The sequence below is a fragment of the Panthera tigris genome, chromosome C1, assembly GCF_018350195.1.
Source record: "Panthera tigris isolate Pti1 chromosome C1, P.tigris_Pti1_mat1.1, whole genome shotgun sequence".
NCBI lineage: Eukaryota > Metazoa > Chordata > Mammalia > Carnivora > Felidae > Panthera > Panthera tigris.
The window spans coordinates 133,043,960-133,065,601 of NC_056667.1; the positions used below are offsets into that span (position 1 = coordinate 133,043,960).

Here is a 21,642-nt window from a genome sequence, read left to right on the forward strand (position 1 = left end):
ACCCTGGGATCATGACCTTAGCCAAAATTCAAGAGTTGGACACTTAACCATTGAGCTGCCCAGGCATCTCTCGTTTCCATTCTTAATGGATTGTGTCACCTGCAAGTCCATAAACATGGTCAGCTGATCTGATATTGCAATAAATCCAGAGCCAGTATAGAAATAATTGGAGACTGAGAAGAAAAATGTAAGCAATGAGTCCCATAGAAGAAAATGGTCACAAGATGTGACCTGAAGACCATGTCACAAGAAGGAAAGCCAATGGAGACATATAGGATACGTATATATAGCATGGTTATTATAGTTAATAATATTGTAGTATATAGTAGAAATTTGCTAACAGTAGATCTCAGGTGCTCTCACCACAAAAAAAGTTTAAAGAAGGTAACTATGTGAGGAGATGGGTATGTTAATTAGCTTGACTATAGTAATAATCATTTTGCTATACATATCATCATGTTGTACACCTTAAGTAAATACAATTTTACTTTAAAAATAAAAAAAATTAGTTAAAAAATAAAACCAATGGAAAGAACAACGAAGTACATTTATGTGGGTAGTGGACAAGTAAAGAAGAGATTTCATAAAGAAAGAGAAGCAGTATTGGGGGGTAAAATGATATAACCGGATGTGTGCTTTTTAATACAAATCATCTAAACAAACAAAATTATCAGCAAAGTACTGTGATCTCTAAAAAGTTCAGGGAAAAATATAGCAGTTTCCTTACTACTAAATAGGAAAATACTTAAATGCTAAATCTGTTTGAAAGCTACGGTGGCCCAGGGTTGTGGTTATAAAGAGATATGCTCAGTTATCATAGAGGAAGATTGGTCAGTCATACAGAAAGTTCCACAGGATGGCACTACTTTAGAAGGCTCAGTCCAGTTCAGAGCAGGGGGCCCGCCTCAGCTTTGTGGATCTAGAAAAACTTTATCAATGATCATGATGCCTTGGGACTAGCTCACAGTAACCAAATTTGTAAGAAGCTCATGTATAAACAATAACTCTGATTTGTAAATTTATAATGGGAGACACACTAATATTGACTGTTTAAGTCACCAATGTTGTACCTCAGAGGATCTCAGAAGCTGAATTAGGAGTCAGAGGTTGCCAGTGAACACAGAATCATAGCAAAGAGTAAAAGAACAATAACTTAAAAACATCAACAGAGCAAATTATTGTAAGGCATAAGGGCTGTGTGATTCTGGTGTTAAAAGTCACAATCCTTTCTCATCAAAATCTGGAGAAAGTCTTTAGATTCAGTTCATTTCTATTCATAAAGATGCATTTTCACAGAATTCTTGTGGTGGACTGTTGTAGACGAAAACCTATTCTTTTCAAGTCTACTTCTTTTATCTGAGAACAACATGAAGTCTTCACATAATAAATTGCGATGTCTGTACTTATGGTTACAGGCTGGTCTTTCTTCCACGATTGTTACCATTAATCAAAGGTTGTCTTCTGCTCTCCTGCCTTGTCTATAGCCTCCAACTTAGGTTGATAAACAGGTGCTATCTGGGTATCCCACAGCCATTCATTCTTCTCATCTGTATCTCAGCACAGTTGTGTCTGCTGAGTACTTCTTCAATGCTAGCAGACTGGCTGGCATCCAATCCGGACAAATTGCTGATCTTCCCTGCCATTTAACATTAAAAAATAGGGTGTCGAAGGGACATTGGACAAATTGCTTAAGAACCCAGATTCAGCATCTAAAGATTGGTTGACATTTCTTAAGTATACAGAGTTTAGGGAGTACTTTTACTTCAAGGGAATTTCAGGTTGGCCTGGAACTTGCCATATAATATCCTAAACTTAGATATAAAACTGTAAAGAATTTTGTAAATTACTAGAGATAAGACAATCCGAGCCTAAGATGACCAGCATACTTAACTGTAATTGAAAGATTAACATCCCTTCAATCCATGAGGTTAACATAGAGTAGGAATAAATACTTAAAATAATGAATATGATACTATATGTACATCCACAGACAAAATACATAGCGATCTTCTGCTTGTCTTAATACTTCTTTCAGCTCCTATGATCCTTCCAGAATAACTGATTTCTAGTGCCTGAAATACGGTGGGGTATTTCCAAGTATCATGACAAGAAATAATGAAGAGTGAAGTGCTGCTTGCAGCATTGGACTTACAATAATGCAGTGTTTTCAGTGTAGGAAGACTGGTTGGAATGTTCTGTTCCAGGGCAGAAGCTGGCTTGAGTTGCTGAGATGACTAGATGGGGTGTGGTATCCATTCTGCAAAAGAAAGGAACATGAGTGTTTTTGAATGTGAGCTCACAAGCATATAAGCTTTGATAAGATTAAGAGTGTCCTATTAATCTTTGCAGTCCCATTGTGAGCAGAGCAGATGATATTAAAGGGGAAGAGGATGTTACTAATTGAAAATATATTGAAGGGATGAATGAGTGTACATGAAGTATCGAAGAGGTAATTGAGAAGAATGGACACCTGATCCCAGAAATGGGAATGTGTGCATGATGATTGTACATGTATATAACCACGTGTAAATACATGTAGATATGTAAACATACATATGGCAGTAGTAAGTGTAGTAAGAGTATGTAGTAGGATGATTATTAGCTACCTCTAATGACCTGAAAGGCAGCCTGGACTTTGGGAGATGATATAGGAGAAGAAAACTAACTTGCTCTTCACCCCTCTTCTTTCCTTTTTCCTGGGCCTCTGTGTGGTCATGCCTGGAAACTCTATTTATTGCCTTGACTCAAGATCATGGGAACTGGCTCAGCCTGTTTGATGGCAATGATGTTACACTGATAGAGCCCTGACATGAGAAATCCAGTCCCTAGTCTTAATCTCAGTATTCTGAAAAAGTCCAGCAGTGTCTGGAGAAACATTTCTTATGTGTTCAGGGAGAGAGAATTTTAAAGTCTGTGTCTCAAGCTGGCTTGTGTTTGCTTCTTTCTGAAAGAGTTATTAGTTTCTTTTTTTTTCATTTTGAATTTCCCTTCCCTTTTTAAAGAAATGATCATCAACAATACATTCTGGGCACTAAACCTCCACCCACTGGTATTTTGGTGAATTTTTTGGCAGGGAAAAGGCAATATTCTTAGTTGAGAATGCATGCATCAATTTTTATGATGGCTTGAGAGGTTTTGTAGCTTTTTGACAGATAAATTCAGGCTTTTGCAACTACTTTATTTTCATCAGAAGAAAGCTTTAATAAAACAGTAAATTTTGTCTGTGCTTACACAACAAAATTTCTCAATATACATTACTAAAGAAAGGGACTGTCTCGGTGATGCTAATTGCTACTGAGAACATCCTTCTTCCAAACACTTGTAAAAATCAGTAATGCCCAGAGTTAAACACTGAACTTATTACATGGGCTTTAGGGGGTAGACAAACAAAATTTTCTGGCACCGCAAAAAAAAGGACAGTATACGTGAAATAAAAGGTGGGAAAAACAAACAAATAGTTGCATCCAAGTACCAACAAGACACCACTGAGCATCACGATTCTGAAAATTATCCAAGAGACCTCCACAGACTCTTTTAGACTGTAGAGAACATGCTGAAGTAGAAGAAATTTTCTGGAAATGTAGATATGTGGAAAAAACTTTGCTGTGAATCCTTATTAGTATCTCCATCATTGTTATTAAAGTGCATTCATCAAATATATCTTTAAAGGCAAGTACTGTGCTATGTATTAGGAATATCATAATGAACAATTAGAAGAAAAGATCTCACCTACATCAGAGTGAGTCTTGTAAATAGCCAATTCATGAACTGGTGAGATTTTAGTGGTTTGGGACAATTCATTTATCCCCAAGTATCCCTTCCTTTCACCTGACGTATGCAGATGGATGTTTTGGCTTTTTCACTATTCTATAAAGATTAACAAAAACATTAGAATAGTCACTCATGCATCCACTAATTTGTTTAAACAACATTTATAATTGTGATTATTGGTATCAGCAAGTACTATAGGTGCTGGGAATCCAGGAGTGAAAGGCAGAGTCACAGCACAGGTGCAGGTACCACCACATACAGTAGTCCCCATAGTTCACAGTTTCGTTTTCCACGGTTCTGGTTCCCCATGGTCCATAGAATCCAGAAGTAGGTTATCCTCCTTCAGATGTACATACCATTAGAAGGTCAATAGTAGCCCAACGCTATGTCACAGTGCCCACATCATTCATCTCATTTCATCTCATCATGTAGGCATTTTGTCATCTCACCTCATCACAAGAAGGATGAGTACAGCTCAATAGGATGTTTTGAGAGATAGACTACGTTCGTATAACTTTTATTATGGTATATTAGTATAATAATTATTTTATTTTATTATTAGCTGTTGTTAATTTTATTATGCCTAATTTATAAGTTCAACCTTATCTCAGATATGGATGTATAGGAAAGAACATAGTATATATACAGTTCGGTGTGATCCATGATTTCAGGCATCTACTGGGGGTCTTGGTGTATATCCCCTGCAGCTCAGGGGGGACCTCTGTAAATGGACAACTACACTATGACCCAATAAGTGCTGTTATAGTGATAATGGCAGAATGAAAATGGGGATTCAGGGCAGGGACACCTAAGAGAGATTACAGAGGAATCTTGGAAGGATCTTATAACAATACACAGATAAATTGAATTTTAAAGTAGATTTAATGCATTTAGGAGTTTATGAGATGGAGACATGGTGGGGTGGAGTACTACAGTCAGGGGGAAAGGGTGGAACTGAGGGAGTGTGGTCCTTTGATGTTAGGCAGGTGCCTTCTAGAAGCTTCTAGCATATAGTGTGGGGGAGAAGGTTGTTGTCAATTCATCTAGTGTGAAAAGATGGAACACAGGATAAGGACTTGAGATAAGGGTGTGTGGGACTGACAGAGGAACAAGGTGATGAGGTGCTCAGAAATTAAAATGGCTACTATAGACTTTGCTGGGAGTTAACACATCACAATTAGCATTGTATATTTATTTACCCTAGAACTCCACAAAAACCTCTATGAAGTTATAACAAATTGTTGAAACTTCTTTAAGAAACTTGCAGCTGTATTAACAATGAAAGCCAATAAGTACAAACGGGAAAGGAAGCAAACCCACATTATGGAAGAAGATAATGAAATAGTGCTACTACAGTGTTTCTTAGTGACCGAAGGAAATGCATGAAATATCACTGTTTTAAATGCCCTTTCATAGTTCAACTGGCTCAGTTACTTGGTTCCACTGAATTCTTTTCACTTCCTGGCCTCAGCAGATACATGAGGTAGTGAGGATTAGGTGTGGAAAGGACCTTTTCTAAGGATGATCATTAAATTAAGAAAAGCATTAAATTTGTTTTTGTTTTACCATTTTTAATCAACTTTGTAGCAAGGGACTTCAATGCCCTGAAAGAAAAGTGAGTAAAGGTGTAGTGCCATCTATTAAATCATTCACATTATTCTTTGTAATCTTTCTTTTGGATATTTAACGGCTTGTAATGACTATGATCTTGCAGGCACTTCCCATAAGCTATATATGCATTATTAATGAAGTTCTATGACTGGAAACTTCCATCACTGCAATGACTGTTGGAGAGCATAGGTTCACTCAAAATAATAATGCATAGGAGTTTGACACAGTTTTAATATATGCTTTCTTTTTGCAGATGGTTGAAAAAGAAGGTTATCTTCAAAAAGCTAAAATTGCAGATGGAGGAAAGAAACTAAGGTAATAAAGGTTACTTAATTCACTTTTACATAACTGTGATAGTTCCCCATCTCCTCAACTTGTGTCACTGCTGTTGTTTAGAAAGGAAGGCCCTATGGTACAATACCAGGATATTCCCCTCTGCTATCACTATGATAAACACTATTATTTTAATGTAATTACAGTTTTCTAATAAAGCACTACCTTCAATATCATTGCACATAATATTAAATGAAGTGCTCTTGTCCTTCTGGAACTTGAAAATTTTTTTTCTTTTAAGTTTATTTATTTATTTTGAGAGCAGGGCAGGGGCAGGGAGAGAGAGACGCGGGGCTTGATCTCATGAATTGAAAGCTCATGACCTGAGCCAAAATCAAGAGTTGGACACTTAACCGACTGAGCCACCCAGGCACCCCTGGATCTTGAATCTTAAAAAAAATGCAAATAAATAAGATAATGAGTCTTGATTTTGGCTTTAACAGATGAAGGTATGAGTGTACTCTTTTTGCAGTATATAAAAATCTCCCTACAATATGTCGGGAGCATAATTTTTGAAGAATGGAGGATTTGAAGGACATTTACTACTCAGATAAAATTCATTTGAGAAAGATAAAAAGGAAAATAAAGTCACCTGCCAAATAAAAAGTTGAATGTTGCCACATTTGGAGGTGAAATGAACACAGAGTAAGGTGAGAGAAATTAGAAAAAGGAAATAAGAATTTCCCATGCAACAACAACAAAAGCCTTGAAGGAAAAAAATAATGTTGATAGAAAGGTAGAGAAAGATGCTAGACATTCTCTGTGTGTGGGATACTTAGAAATAATCATTTCCATTTTAGAATTTTTCCTATTTCTCATATAGGTGCTGTTACATACTGAGCTTTGTGCTAGGTGATATGCAAGCTACAAAGATATGTAGAAGGTGCTCAAATTGGGAGACAAAGCATTTACTTATGACTATATTATTAAACCATAAAGGGTGAATGTACTAATTAGCTACACAATGGGACATTTGTTAATTGTATCATGCAATTCATTACTAGGACAGCATTCTGGCCAACATTAGACCATGAAGTATGCTTTTTTTGCTGCCTGTAATGGAGTATGTATATGTTTATTTAAAAGGAGTAAAACTGGAGAAAATAATCATCCGTAATTCTACTACTGCTTAAAATAGCTATTTCAATTTTAAAGAACAGGCTTTTTTTTTCTTATATTGTGTTTTATTCTCAGACAGTAAAGAGGGCCTTGAACCCTCTTTTACACTGTTTCTCTGCAGTAACCCTGCAGCCACATCCCCTTGAAGAGTCCAGGAGAAACATGAGTAGGAGACAGAGTCAAATGCAAGGCTCAAGGCTGCTTTAAGACACTGGTCTTGTCCCTACCTCAGTGGATAATCTGGCTTAGGGAGTTGTATTGTCAAAGGGTGACAGGAGGAGTTTTTGGCTTTGACTGATTAATCCTTGTGTCCTCCTTTTCCTTGGACCTCACTCCCGGTGACACCAGCTCATGGGAGTAGTGCTGAGGGCAGCAATGGCTCTTTCCAAGGTGAATAATCAAGACCCTTTCTTACCTTACCAGTTATGTGCGCACAAAGCCCAAAGGAAGGACAGAAAAGGACCCAAGGCCTCGTCTAAGTTATCACTTTAGCTTTCACTGGGGCTTGGTGGGGGAGAGGAGGTGAGAACTTTCCCTCAAGCCTCATGCATGGAAAAGGAGGAGACACCAATGAAAGGAATTCCAGAAAATAAAGATGATGTCCCACCAGAATGGTTTCATAGTGTTTTTGCCCATAAACTGTCCTGATAAAATTTTTTTCTTATAAGATGGTGTCAAGAAAATGCAGAGGGGCAGAATAAGGCCCTTTCCCTAACCAATTCCTGTGAATACATTTTTTTAGTCAGTTTCAATCAGTGTACATATCATTTTATATTCGTTTCATTTGTTGTTACTTTAATCAGTTTGCAAATCATTTTTGTGTTCTAGTTTAAATTCATATAAACATTAGCTTGTGCTCTGTTTTATTGTTGTTTCAACCAGTTTGCATACAATTATGCATTCTTTCAGCTTTTTTTCATTTAAAGTTATATACATTTCAGTTTCTTTCTTTTTTTTTTAGCATCAGGTGCACTGAACTGAGTTGATTTTACTCTTCAGTGTGTGGCCTTTTATTATCATCATTCTGGGCAAGACCCCTAACTTTTTTTTTTCTTGAACAATTGTTTCTCACAAGAGTCTTTAGAACATGATGCTAAAGTACCCTGCTAATGTGAACTTATTTGTTCTTTACCACTTTCTGCTCAGGATCCCCATAAATTCTTCCAGGCTGAATTGTCTTTTTAAGTTCAGTAGTGAGGACTGGAGGGAAGATTTGGATAGTACAGAATACAGAAGTTAATTTGTAAAAGTTTGCTTTAGTTTTAAAATTTCCACTCTATGCTGTAATTTCTAACATCTGATAACTCTTCGAATATATCAAGATTTCACATTTCTTGTAATACTGACAAAGATGTGCATGTTTATACATCTGTGTTTCTTTGGCCTACTTTTACCAGTGGCGATGTACAAGAACTTAGACTATGAGAGAGAAGAAATAATTTCCTAACCTACCAGTTTGAGAATGAATAAGAACATTTAACAGCGACCAAGGGATTTTACGGATGGTCAGGGATACTGGCATAAATCACTTTCATTCCTGCCACTGTGGGGAATCATGTCAAATCCAGTGGGACCAAGTCAGATAAAAAGGCATGTGGCCCACAGAGAGTCTGAAATTTATGAAGCTATCTCATGTATATTTTCCTCTGACTTTTGGTTGGCCATCTGTCATTACCTAAAGGAGGCATAGGAGAAGTGAGTGTAAGATATAAAACAAATGAATGTGTTAAACCTGAGCTCAGGCTAACAAAGTCTTGCAATGGTAATAAATATTTTAAGCACTATCCAGCCTTCTTCAGATAAGCAGTTACAAAGTTGCTGTTATTATGTGCTGCCACCCGGTGTCCATTTTGTAGAATGCAAAGAGTTTTCTGCCACGCTGATGCCTGTGCTGTTTTTGGGTTTTGGGGGATTTCACCGCCAGCTCTGCCCTGCCTCTGCCTCGCGTCCTTTCACAACTGAGGATTTGTTCTAGGAAAATTTTGTAAAATGTCTCACTTGTATAAAATGTCGCACCAATTACATACATGTAAATAATTGTCATTCAAATTTAGTTCTTCCTCCTTGTAATTGTGGTAAGCACCTCTCCCCACCTTTGGCATGATTTGTGCTTTTGTCAAAAGAAAATAAACATAAATACTTGCATTTCTTGAGTCACAATCTGTCTCCTGCACTGAATCACTAGTATCCATATCAGTCCCTCCCCTGATTGTTCTCCGTACATTTGTGGGGAGACTGTCCACCTATTCCTAGGACCTTTGACTTACTGAGGTTGAGTATTTCCTGAGCTATGTGTCTTCCTTAACCTGAAGTCCATATCTAATAGGTTGGGTTTTTGTTTTTCTGTTTTTTGTTTTGTACCTCTGTGTGGAGACATAGAAAAGAATGCCCTTCCAGTTAAGATGGTGAATCATGAGGCACTAATTGGCTCCCAACAATGGATAAATTTACCTGCTAGCCATCATGGGAAGGTAGGGAATAAAGGACCCGCAACATCCCAGGTCAGGCTAAGAAGTGGCCTTCACTCCAGAGAGAAATACATTTAAGTACTTGTTTGACGAAAGTTCTTTTCCTTCCTTTCTCAGAGCCTATTATGAGGCTCTCCACAGACATGCTCAGAATGACTAATGGAGAGCTGCATGACACCTGCTCTAGAGACCACTGAGACAGCACAGTGAATGGGGCCTTCAAGGTCTGAGACACTTGGCTCGAATCCCATATTTATAACTTCTATACCTTTGGGTTGGATGCAGACTCACTAATCTTCAGTGTCCTCATCTGTAATATGGGGGTATCACCCACCTCCCAGTGCCATGTGGAGGCTTTGTTTCCATGTTTATTGCCTGTCTCCCCCTGAGACCTCCCCTTGAGGTGTCTCTTATTTGCCTTTATGTATTCAAAGTTTATTTATTTATTTTGAAAGAGAGAGAGAGCGCACGCAAGCAGGGGAGGGGGAGAGAGAGAGGGAGAGAGAACATTTCATAACAGCTCATGGCTGTCAGTGCAGAGCCCGATGTGGGGCTTAAACCCACGAGCTGTGAGATCATGATCTGAGCTGCAATCAAGAGTCAGACGGTCAATCGACAGAGCCAACACAGGCACCCCTGTGGCCTTTATATATTCAGTTCTTGGAATTGTGACAGTTGTGTGGTGGATGTTCAATGGATACTAGTGACTGACCTTGTGATTTAATTACTCAACACATACAACAAAATACCAGGTGTGATACCTAGCACAGAGTGGGGACAATGCATGCATAATAATAGCTCATCTTATCGACACACCTCTGCAAGTCAGAAAGACCTCTAGGGAAAGTTCAAGTATTTCCAGTAGAATTATAAATTAGAAAAAAATATATAGTAAACCAGAATCTTTAAATAGTTGTTATTGTTGTTTCTTTAATGCTAGGAAAGACATCAAAACGCTAGGAAACTAAGGAACAGAGAAGAGAAATACAGGAGGGTGGTGCTTTTGTAGACCTTGTTAGTGAATAACAGCACACATTGAGCAGGAAAAATCTAGATGTGTGACCTTCCTGAAATTTGAGAGTCCATATGTATTCTTTTGCTCAAAAACCTTTAATAAACACCTACCAAATGTCGGATAATGTGCGCAGAAGTGGAAAAGCTGTAAAAGGTTAGGGATGATGTCTTGTCTCTCTGGAGGAGATGGGGGAGTAGAAGGACTTTCTCTCCATTTTGAAAACTGTTTCATCCTTAAAGGGTCTATTTTAAAAGTCTCATCAGACACTGCAAGACTCACCTGTTCTGGCTAAGCCCTCAAAGTTTGCAGGAGTAACTTGCTTCCTGAGTTGTCTGTCAATACACTGAACAATAGAACCTATAAGCATTTGATTGCATAGAGAAAGCATTAAAAGTTCAAGCCAGGGCAAAAGTTTGCCACTTGACTCTTTTCACGACTCTCTCCAGAGCTGACAATGCCGTCCAAGTGGCTCCTGTGTTACAGTCATGAGGTGAGAAAGCTCTTCAACTGATATCCTGAGAATTACGGGCAGCAGAGGCCAAAGCTACCAGATGGGGTATGGACCAGATATTGTAAGGAAAATGGTCAAGTCCCCAGAGTACCTCATTCATAGAGTCAGGTTCCAACTTAAGTTAGAGGTTAAAAGGTGTGCCCCTTATGTGAATTGTCAGCCACTCCTAGACTGGAGGCTTTGACTCACTTCCTGTTTTTTGGTCTTCACAGAGTACAGATGAGTCTGCTCATCACAGACCAGAATAATTCCCCAGCAGAAAAGACACAGATGCCACTGTTAGGTGCCCTGCTTCCAGCTTCTTTTGAGGAGTTGAATGGTCCATCCTTTAAACCAATGCAACTTCTAAGGGAAGGAGAGAGTTTGGAAGTGGCAGGTCTGTGCTCTGTCCTTCCAATTAGGGTCAGGTAAAGTAGTTCATGAGGGAGACTACATGGCTCCTATTTTGTCACAGGCTATGCACACTAGGTGTCACAATGTGAGCATTTCAAACAAAACCGTGGTGAAATCTGACATTGACAATCTTCTTAACCAAGTTAGTAATGCTTAATCCTTAAAAAAAAAGACAGCATAAATTAGTGAATAGATTACAGGCTTCAAATCAGAGAAACTGGGTTTGACTCTAAATCTAAGTGGCCTTAAGTGAGTTACCTAAACTCTCTGATCCTCATTCTCTATATTAATAAATGGACATATTAGTATCTTCATTATCTTTTTTGTGAAACTCAACCTCTACTAGGCAATCAAACTTTAGTAGGTACTCAAAATAATTTATGCTAATTTTTATTTTAAAGAGATACTGGAAAAAAACTGAAATGATATGGGGGCATCTAAAAGGTTGACAACAGCATTTCTTCTTCCTTTTGAAATAAAATTAAGCAAATTGAAACAATCTTCACTTTTCTTCTAATACCATAGACACATTGTAATTTATAAATTCAAAACGAAAGTGTCAGGGCAACTCATAGCACCAAGGTTCCAAGACCTGCAGTTCTTACCCTTCCAGACTTGTTCATCAGATTCACCGACCAGGGAACATTTCATAACAGTTCAAAGTTCTAACAGAGAACCGTGAGATAATTGAATTTCATGCAACTTCATTTCTAACCAGTTCCAGTTCTGAGTTTAAGGAAGGGAAGAGTAATGCCAACACATTCTGTAAACGATCAACATCTGAAACAGATTCAAATCAGAACCATTTATCCAGGGCTTGCTATAGACTGGAAACAAATAAGGTATAGTATCTCCCTGCCATGAGATGAAAAATATAGTGGGAAATATAACAGGCAGGTTAAATATGGGTTCCATCAGTCTGAGGGTGTTCCATATTCCCTGATCACATACTGTCAAAATAAGGGGTAGAGATAAAAGATGCCTGGTGTAGGCCAGCAGTCCTTCCAATGTTTTTCTTTTCTCTTTATGGGGTCATCTAATATTATGACCTGCATAGAGACAAGGCTATGGCTGCCCCACTCCATTTTGCTGCTACTGGAACCCAAAAGGAGAATTGGGTTTTAGGGGAAAAAAGGGGAAAAGTCTTTGTGGCTTTCTGTGTGTTTGTGTGTGTGCGTGTGTCCCCTTTTTCATTGTTTGGTTGAAATGGTAGACCCATTTGAAGACAAGTGGGTCCAAGAACATAAATGTTCATATTTTCATGTTAGAAAATACATATTGTTTGTTTTGTTTCTGTTTATCATTTCTTTCTTTTTTTTTTTTTTTTAACACAATGGTGTATGGTTAAGAAAGTTCAGGCATGTAAGAGCAATCTAACCTTGGTGTAAATATTAACTTTACTGAATTCAAAGCTGTCCTTTCAATCAAACCCCTAAATTCTAAGAAGCAAGTGGAAATAAATTACACAAAGATCGTGAATGGTCATTTTAAACATATTTTTGTGTAGGTTTCTATTGACTTGAATAAAGTCTCTCTATAAACTTATTTTCTACCACTTTCATAAAACGAATTCAGTTCTTTTGAAATGAGTGTTAAAACAAAGCAAACTGCAGCAAGTGATAGAACAGATAGAAACTTAAGTATATTAACTTCCTTCATATTTTACTATCTAAAAAAGGGCATTCTTCATGACACAAATGCACACATATAATTACTGAAGTAATACATGTTCAGTGCAGGATGTTTGATAAACACCAAGAAATACAAAGGAAAATCAAAAGCAGTGATTTTACCACCTGATTTAGCTATTGTTATTTCCAGCTTTTCCTCCCTGTGCATAAGTTCAGCAAATATGTAGGTGGTGACTCCTCTGTTCAAGTCACTGTGCTGGCCACTTGGGGATACTTCCATAAGCATGAAATACTTTCTATCATTTTGAGGCTTTTTTTAGAATGGTGGGAATGGAGGTGAAATATACAAAAATTATTTTTTATCATAAGTGCTGTGTGAGGAAGTAATGGAATGCATTTTAGGATGTAATATTTTAACTTCTGATGGATGAGAATTAATCATCAGAAGAGGCTCAGAGGAGGGAATACAGTCTTAGGCAAATACACAGTATGGTGTTATAAACTATATATTGTATTATGATCTTTGTTAAAACCTTCCCATATCAGTATTCTTTTACAGCATAGGATTCATTTTCCATTATAGGAATCTATTATATGCAATTTATGCAACTAATCTTTTTAAATATATTTTAGGTGCAGAATTAAGAAATAATGGGGCACACTTTATTCTTGTGCACACAGCCTTACCCACTTATGAGATGACTTCTTTAGTATAAACTTAAATTCATAGGAATGGACTTGTTTAGTCAAAAGACAAACACATTTCAAAAGATTTAAAAAAAACAAACATATTGCCGGGGTGCCTGGGTGGCTCAGTCAGTTAAGCCTCCCACTCGATTTCAGCTCAGGTCATGATCTCACAGTTCTTGGGTTTGAGCTCTGCCTTGGGCTTGGTGCTGACAGTGTGGAGCCTGCTTGGGCTCCCTCTCTCTCTGTCCCTTGCCCCACTCTCTCTCTCTCTCTTTCTCAAAATAAATAAACTTAAATAAAACATATTGCCAAATTCACTCCAGAAAAATATGCTTGGGTGCCCTCCTATCAGAATTGTATGGGAGAATCCATTTCTCCACACTCTCAGTAACCCTTGGTATTATTTCTTCTAATTCTTGCCAAATTGATTGTCAAGGAAGGAAAAAGCATTTCACTCTTTTTATTTGCATTTCTTTGATTTCCAGTGAGATTCAACATTAAAAGAATATTTTGAAGTAGGTAGTGACACATTAGCTGGTTAGTTTTTCAGATTCTGAAATATACTGAAGCAATGAGGAGAAGTAACAATAAAGGCAGGGGTTCTGATTTCTGTTTTTACCCTGCTATTTTTAGCTTGCTGTGGAAACAAAGACTGTGAAGGGGGACATGGATACACAAATATTGGAGTTTTAGTACTTGAAAAAGAATTTGGGAGGAAATTCAAATTGAAAAATGTTTACTATAAATGCCATGATTTTTAAAAATTACAGAAGGTCCTTATTATTACCCAAATTCCGTACCACCTATAGATTTTAATAAAGAAAAGACTTTTATGAAGACTAATTAAAAATGCAGTCTCTACGCATTCCAAATGTTGCTTATATAATATCTGTGAAGGATTTCTTCAAATGATAATGCTTTTTTATCCTTTTTTATTTTCCTAAGGAAAAACTGGTCTACTTCCTGGATCGTTCTTTCTAGTCGAAAAATTGAATTTTACAAAGAATCGAAGCAGCAGGCTCTGGCTAACATGGTAGGTAGCTCTCTGTTTCTGCTATTATCATCGTCACAGAAATGTTATTGAATTAAAAGTTTGGTTTCATCAGAAATCACACTAGAGCCTCCAAGCTCCCAACAACTGAAAGCAGATGGAGGAAATGACTCAATAAACTTTTAATCAGATGAAGGGAAAATAGAACTTAGTGTCTGTTTTATTAAGTGGTGCATTTGGAGAATAATCACAAAATGAGATGGATGGTGAACAGCTATCTAGTAATGTGAAGGTAACACTTTAAATTAAGGTGCCATTTATAAATGCTTTATTCTTATTTATGAAATGATCACTAAATGCAGCTACTTGCTCAAATAATGTATTATAAAGTATGTTATAAAATGCATTAGTAATAAATGCTTAACGGATGAGACTATGGGAAGCTGTTTTAAAGAATATTATAAGACGTAAATCCTATTAAACCATGTATGTGCATCTTTAATACATGAATTTAAGTTGTTATCTAGCATGCTGTAAAGTGCTTCATACATTAATAAATAATAGTAAACTGTTTATAAATGGCACCTTAATATAGGGTGTTACCAATGAGGAAACACTCTAAGTTAACAAAGTGATTTTTTATCTTAGTCTAACTGCGACATTCACTATATCCAGCTAACCTTTCTGAATATTTCTGACTCCATCTAATGGAGCTAATACAATTTCTGTAACCCGTAGTTATTACAAAGTGAAATTTGTAGGGTTTCTTTATTGTACCTGGAGGAGGGCCTCCCATATGCCCATGGCAATTCGATAGTGACAGTGAGTAGGAGCAATTCTGAGTGAGTCACTGGGGCAATTCAAGCTCACAACCTTGCTGTCCACACACCAGAGCTGCCATGTGATACGGGAGACGGTGGGCAAGCAGCATGTCTCACAGCCTCCCGATTAGGAAGGATGCAGGGCAGGAACAAACCTGCCATACCCCATCGGCCTGATGGGTGGCAGAGAGAGGGGTCGCCTGGCAGGAGTCAACCGCAATGAACTAATTTGTATTTGGCAGGTAATAAAACGCTGGAAAGTTCTTTGCTTTCCAGCCACTAGTCTTGTTTGCTATGTAATCCTCTTTAAATAGGAAATAGAAAATCATTTGCTAGGAGATGTTTGTTTGTTTTTAAATAGAAGAGCAAAAGGTAGCATTTGGCTTGTCCCTGATAATCGCAATAGTCTTTATCCCCAAGTGGCCTGCTGGTTTTGGAGTCTTGGTGCGGTCCAATCTGTAAACTAATTATAAATAAATTAAAAATGTATCTCGGTCATTTGTGTTTTTAATTTAAACTGTCTCAGAAATTTGTTCTAGGCTTTTGTTTTGTTTTTATTTGGGACCTACAGTAAGGTTGAGATAATCTTTTTAAGAAAAATAAAGTACCCCTAAAGGTCAGGCACAAAACACCTCCTATCCACTCACAGGGACTTTGTCTTCCCTTTGAATGAGTTCTAAGGGGGGAGTCAGGAAGGGAGGAAAGTCACTTGTCTGGCAGGTTGAGCTGCCGAGATTATCTTCGTCCTGCTGGGTGAGAAGAATTCCACCTGAGCCGGAGTTTATGTGAATGTTCTGGGATGATGGGAGAGATTAGATTAGATTCCACATTAAAGCTTTGGTTTATTTTTATCTTATATTTTAATCTCCTTGTACCAGTACCAGGAAATATAATTATCAGCTACTTAATTTTATACAGGTGAAAGAAAACTTTTCAAGTCAGCTCGCTAATCGCTAATCGATTGCATGCCTCCAGTTCAACCTTCAGAGTTGTAATCTGACAATAGATTTTACTTTTAGAAGACGTTCGTTAACATTTTTTGGCAGCCCCTATTTCTTACTTCTGGCCCCATTTTCAATGCTCTTATGGTTTCTCCCAGGCACTCGTCTTCAAAGTGAATTCAGGGCAGGAACTAACTGTGTTTTGTGGTAACGGGGAAGAGAATTACAGATTAATGTTTGTACTGCATGAATTGTCGTGCTAGTCAACTTCTTGGATACATTTCTAACCAAGTATTAAAGGCCTAGTGGGATAGCCCACATTTACCAATTCCAGTCTCAGAGAAACGATATGATGATTGCCAGGCCTTGATTAAAGATGCTGTGGTTTCATTTTGAAAGAGATTTACGCTCAAATTTCTGAATTTTCCTTGCACCCCCTTACACATGTCCTGGTATTGTTCATTGTGCTTCTGGGAAAAAGTCTGTCCTTTCCTCCAAGGGGTCAGTAGAAACAGACTGAGTGAGTGCAGAATGTGGTTTAAGAGAGTAAATGGCATTTTAATCTTTATAGGAATGATCTTTGAATGTTAATGCAGTGGTAAGACAAAGCAGCAAAGTAGCTAGGAGCAGGGCTTTGAAGTTCAACCACAGCGGACTTCATTCCAGTCTTGCTGCTTAGGAGCTGACAAAGTCAGTCGACTTCTTTGCACTTCAGAGTCCTCATCTGTAAAATGGGGATAGTGATATCTGCCAACAGAATTAAAAGGGAATGGAATTACTTAACCAAAGAAAAGATTAATAGTAGCTATCAATTAATTGTTATTGTCTAATATAGTATACTCTATTAAAATATATATATTCTATAGTACATAATACAGGACATAATATAATTTTACCATATTTTTACATCGTATGGATTTTGTGCTTGAACTGATACGGACATGTATAGAAGAGAAAATAATGACATTAACTCAAGGACCATCAGCATGTACAGTCTCCAAAAAAGGAACTATGTATCCCTAGGTGGTGTAAATGGTGTGTCTGATCACCGATAATTCTGAAAGAGAAGCCATTCCTCCATTTGGGGCTCTAGGTGTTACCTCTTGCATGACCATATGTATTTTCCTGGGGCCCTCACCTTCCTCCAGTGGCTCTTTCCCTGTGACTTTCACATTTAATACAGCGTGTCATAAAGCATGCCTGATCCCACAGTCCATGTTTGACTCTCTTTCTTGCTGAGGTTCTTTCAGTCTATAACCAGCTCAGATTTGTATCAAAAGCAGCCTTTTCCTGGAAGTAGACACAGAATCATTTCACTGGTGTGTGTAAATTAGAGATTCATAGGTTCTGGGTCCTCAGTGACCTGTTCAAGGAAAAAGAGGACTGACTTATTCTGTTTTGTTTGTTTGTTTTTAATAAGGACATTAAAGAGTAATCTAGCGCTTAACTACCACTGTCACTTTCTAGTAGAAAGGGCATCAAAAAATATCCTAATCCCAAATCGAGGGAGGAAAAAAAAACCTCAGAATGAAATACAGTCTTTACCAAAATGGGAAACTACCCTTCTTCTATGTCTATATACACTGTCTGTGTTTTGTTCACTTCATCTCTGACCAGAGAAAGTTTGGTCAAGACTGGCCAGCCCTCCTGTGAGCCAGAGCATTTGAAAACCACTGGTGTCCCTACATCCGGATTTCCTGGATTATGAAGAAGAGGATGATGCTCATATTCTCATAGATTTTTTTATATATATATTCTGCTTTGTAACTTGCCTTAAATTTGTTAACTATTGTCATTGGAAAATACTACAGAAACCACTTTTAGTGGAATGTATAACATACATATATATATATATATATATATATATATATATATATATATATACACACATTTTAAAAGTTAATCAAACTCCTACATAACCTTCACTCAAATGAAGACATGGACTCTTTCCGCCCTACAGAAGCCCCACCCCCTGCCATTTATCTCTATGTCACCCAACCTCTTCCCTTCCTACAGAGTTAAACTGCATTTTAGCTATTATTAAATAATTTTTCATTATTTCCCCACCTGTACCAGCTGTATATATAGCCCTTAAGAAATGTGGTTTACTTTGTCTGGTTTTGAATTTACATAAATGGAATCACAGTATATGCCTTTTTTGTTTCTTGCCTTTTTCTCTAAATATGTCATGCTTTTTCTTTCTTTTTTTTATTTTTATTTTTTGTTTTTTTGCACTGATCAGAGTGATGTACTTTGCACTTTGTTTCTGTTTTGCTAGTGGCTTGCCTAGGATTGCATCATTGATACCTAGCAAAGACTAAAGCTAATCAAATCCTTTATCGTCTTCCAAAATATTACCTTAGTATATTTTTATTTATTTTTTAACGTTTATTTATTTTTGAGAGAGAGAGACAGAGGGAGAGAAAGACAGATCATGAACATGGGAGGGACAGAGAGAGGGAGACAAAGAATTGCAGGTAGGCTCCATGCAGTCAGAGCAGAGCCCCACAGGGGGCTTGAACCATGAACTGTTGAGATCCTGACTTGAGCTCAAGGTGGGGCTCAAACTCATGAATGGTGAGATCATGACCCGAGCCAAAATCAAGAGTTGGATGATTCATGGACTGAGCCAACCAGGTGCCCCTAGCTTAGAATATTTTAACACACCTATCCTCTTCTCAACACATATGCTATTGTTGTCTGGTATTTTAATTCTTTATTTTGTTTTGTTTTGTTTTTTTAACACCACCAGATATTATTATTTTTATAGAGTCAATGTTGGTTTATATTTGCCCAATATTTGCCATGTTCCTTGCCATTTACTTCTTCCTTCATCTTTCACCTTCCTTCTAGGATAACCCTATATTCTGAGAAATCCCTGTAGAAAGGGTCTTGTAATAACAACCTGTCGCAGTGTTTGCTTGTTTCAAATGTTCCTATTTCTCCCTCATTCTGGTAATATATACATTCTCTCTGGATATAGAGTTTTGATTTGGTAGTTATTTTCTTTTAGCACATAAAGTTGTTATTCCAACCTTTTCTGTCATCTATTATTGTGATCAAGAAGTTACCTTAGTCTAACTGCAGCTATCTGGCTATTCATGATATTTTTATTATTACCTTTGTTTTTCCACAGTTTTATTCTTCCTGTATGGATTGTTGAGCCTCTTGAAGTTGTTTTTAAGTATCATTAATATATTTTAGAAAATTATCAGCTATTATTTTCAAGTGAAGCTTTCTAAAAATATTTTCTCTTATATTTTTCTATGCCTCTAGTTAAACCTACATTTAGAGGCTTCCTACTCTATTTTCTACATTTTACATTCTATTTTTAATCTTTTTGTCTTTCTGAACTGCATTTCAAACCACTTCCTTTGATTTATTTTCTGATTCTTTAATCCAATCACCTTTTTTTGATAAACATCTTTATTTCAATTATTATAATTTTTATTTCTAGAGAAAGCTTTTTTGTTTACTATGTCATTTGTTACAGTTGTCATCTGCAGATATTTTTCAGGCTCCCTTTTATTTTGTTAAAATTAAAAGGCATGGTTGTTTTATATGTCTTGTGATTTAACATCTGAAGTCTGCATCAGTCTGTTTCTGCTGCTTCTCATTCCGTTGCTGTTTCCTTGTGTGTCTGGTTATTTTTGACTGTGTGCTAATCATTTAGTCCTGGGATAAATGTGTCCTGCTCCAGAATATTTTGCATTTTTCTCAAAGGGTCTGGGACCTCCCAGTGATTGATTAGCTCAATCTAAGTTAACAGTTTAAAACTCAAAATCTGTACACATAATAGGAGAGTTACAACTATGCTACTTCTCAGGGACAGAATTATTTTTCATTCTTCCTTTTTTTTTTTTTAATTCTGTCACATTGCTCATCTACAAAGACAGTTTTCTTTATAATCCCTTAAATTGGAGAAAGGGAACAAATTTAATATTGTTTCTCCTTTATTCTTTCATAAGACCGCAGGCAGCACCTTTTCCATTATTCTGTGGAGTCAATTGACCAAAGGTCAAATGTACAGTATAAGCAAATGCCCTCAGGCAAAGAGCAGTTATGTTGATCTGATGTTCAGCTTGCCTCTCTGTGTTCAGATTCCCATTTTCCAAAAATAATTACCCTAGCAGTTTACCACTATCTTATCAACCTTTCAATTTTTTAAAGGTGATTTTAAACAGAAATATTTTATCCAGCATTTTTCATTGTTTTCAGTGGAAAGTTGATCTAAATAGCTTAGTTTCTCATTTACAATCTACCTCACTTTCACTTAAATATGCATTTGGTTAATCAAGTTTGTGCTATTTATATAAGCCTGGTAGGAAAAGACTTCATAAGAATATGTATTGAAATCCTACAATGAACAGCTTGCTCATTAGGGCTACATATAAGGCATAGAGATATAATCAAGATATAGTCTTTGCTTTATAGCATCTCTGCCAAAAAATAGGGTGAGATGAAATAAGAAACATAAAAGAGTTTTTCTGAGATTTAAAGGAGGGAGAGCTCACATCTGTGAAAGATTTGAATTGGGCCTTGAAGGATGGTTATAATTTCAATATGTGGAAATTTGTGGGCAGGGAATTCCAGGGAATTAAAAAATATGAACGATGACATGAAACTGAGAATCGTCAAGGTCTGTGTGCTAAAAAGAGAAATGAGATTTTGGTTTTCTTGTTTGTTTGTTTGTTTTGTTTTGTTGTTTTTATTTTTGTTGGAAAAAAAGGATTAAGAACCATACCAAGGGCTGGGGATTTGCTACAGGGGCACATCTCTAAGAAGGTGTGTCAGTGTTTTCCAGATACCTTCACCCTAGAATAACAGATCTTTTAATAAACACATACTGAACAGAAGTATGATCCAAGTGTTATGTGTCTTAAAAGGACAAGGTCTATCACGGAAAAAGGCAAGAGAAGAAGTTCATTCTTCTAGGATCATAGCTTCATCCCATTTAGTCCAAGAGAAAAAAAAAATTGCCTCAAAAGACATCTTTATTATTTGCTTTATCTGTTTAAAGAAGTCCCAAAGAAACAGGAACTGTCAGTTTGATTTATCCTCTGAGGACTGGACTCACACCCCTTGCATGTTTCGGTACACTTATCTATTTTAGAGTCACTGAAGTATTTCAGTCAGTTCCAGCACTTCAAGTACAATTTGCCACCTAGGTACCTGCTGTGCTTTGTGATTTAAGAGCTTCTGCTTGATATGGACTGGAACCTGACTCTAGCCATGGAATGTGACAAATACATATTCCTGGCTAAATATACATATATATATGATAGACTGCCTCATGAGGAAAAAAAAGCTTTCTAATATAGAGCACAAATTCATTTATTTATTCTAC

General features: G+C 37.0%; 1 protein-coding gene across 2 annotated transcripts in view; it reads left to right on the forward strand.

The window, feature by feature from the left end:
• ARHGAP15 (Rho GTPase activating protein 15) overlaps positions 1–21,642 on the forward strand; it is a 611,397-nt gene that overhangs the window by 84,038 nt on the left and 505,717 nt on the right. For both annotated transcript variants that reach the window (XM_042994393.1, XM_007086400.3), the window contains 2 exons: positions 5,636–5,697; positions 14,488–14,575. In XM_042994393.1, the coding sequence (XP_042850327.1) occupies positions 5,636–5,697; positions 14,488–14,575 (150 nt within the window). The remainder of the gene's footprint in view (positions 1–5,635; positions 5,698–14,487; positions 14,576–21,642) is intronic.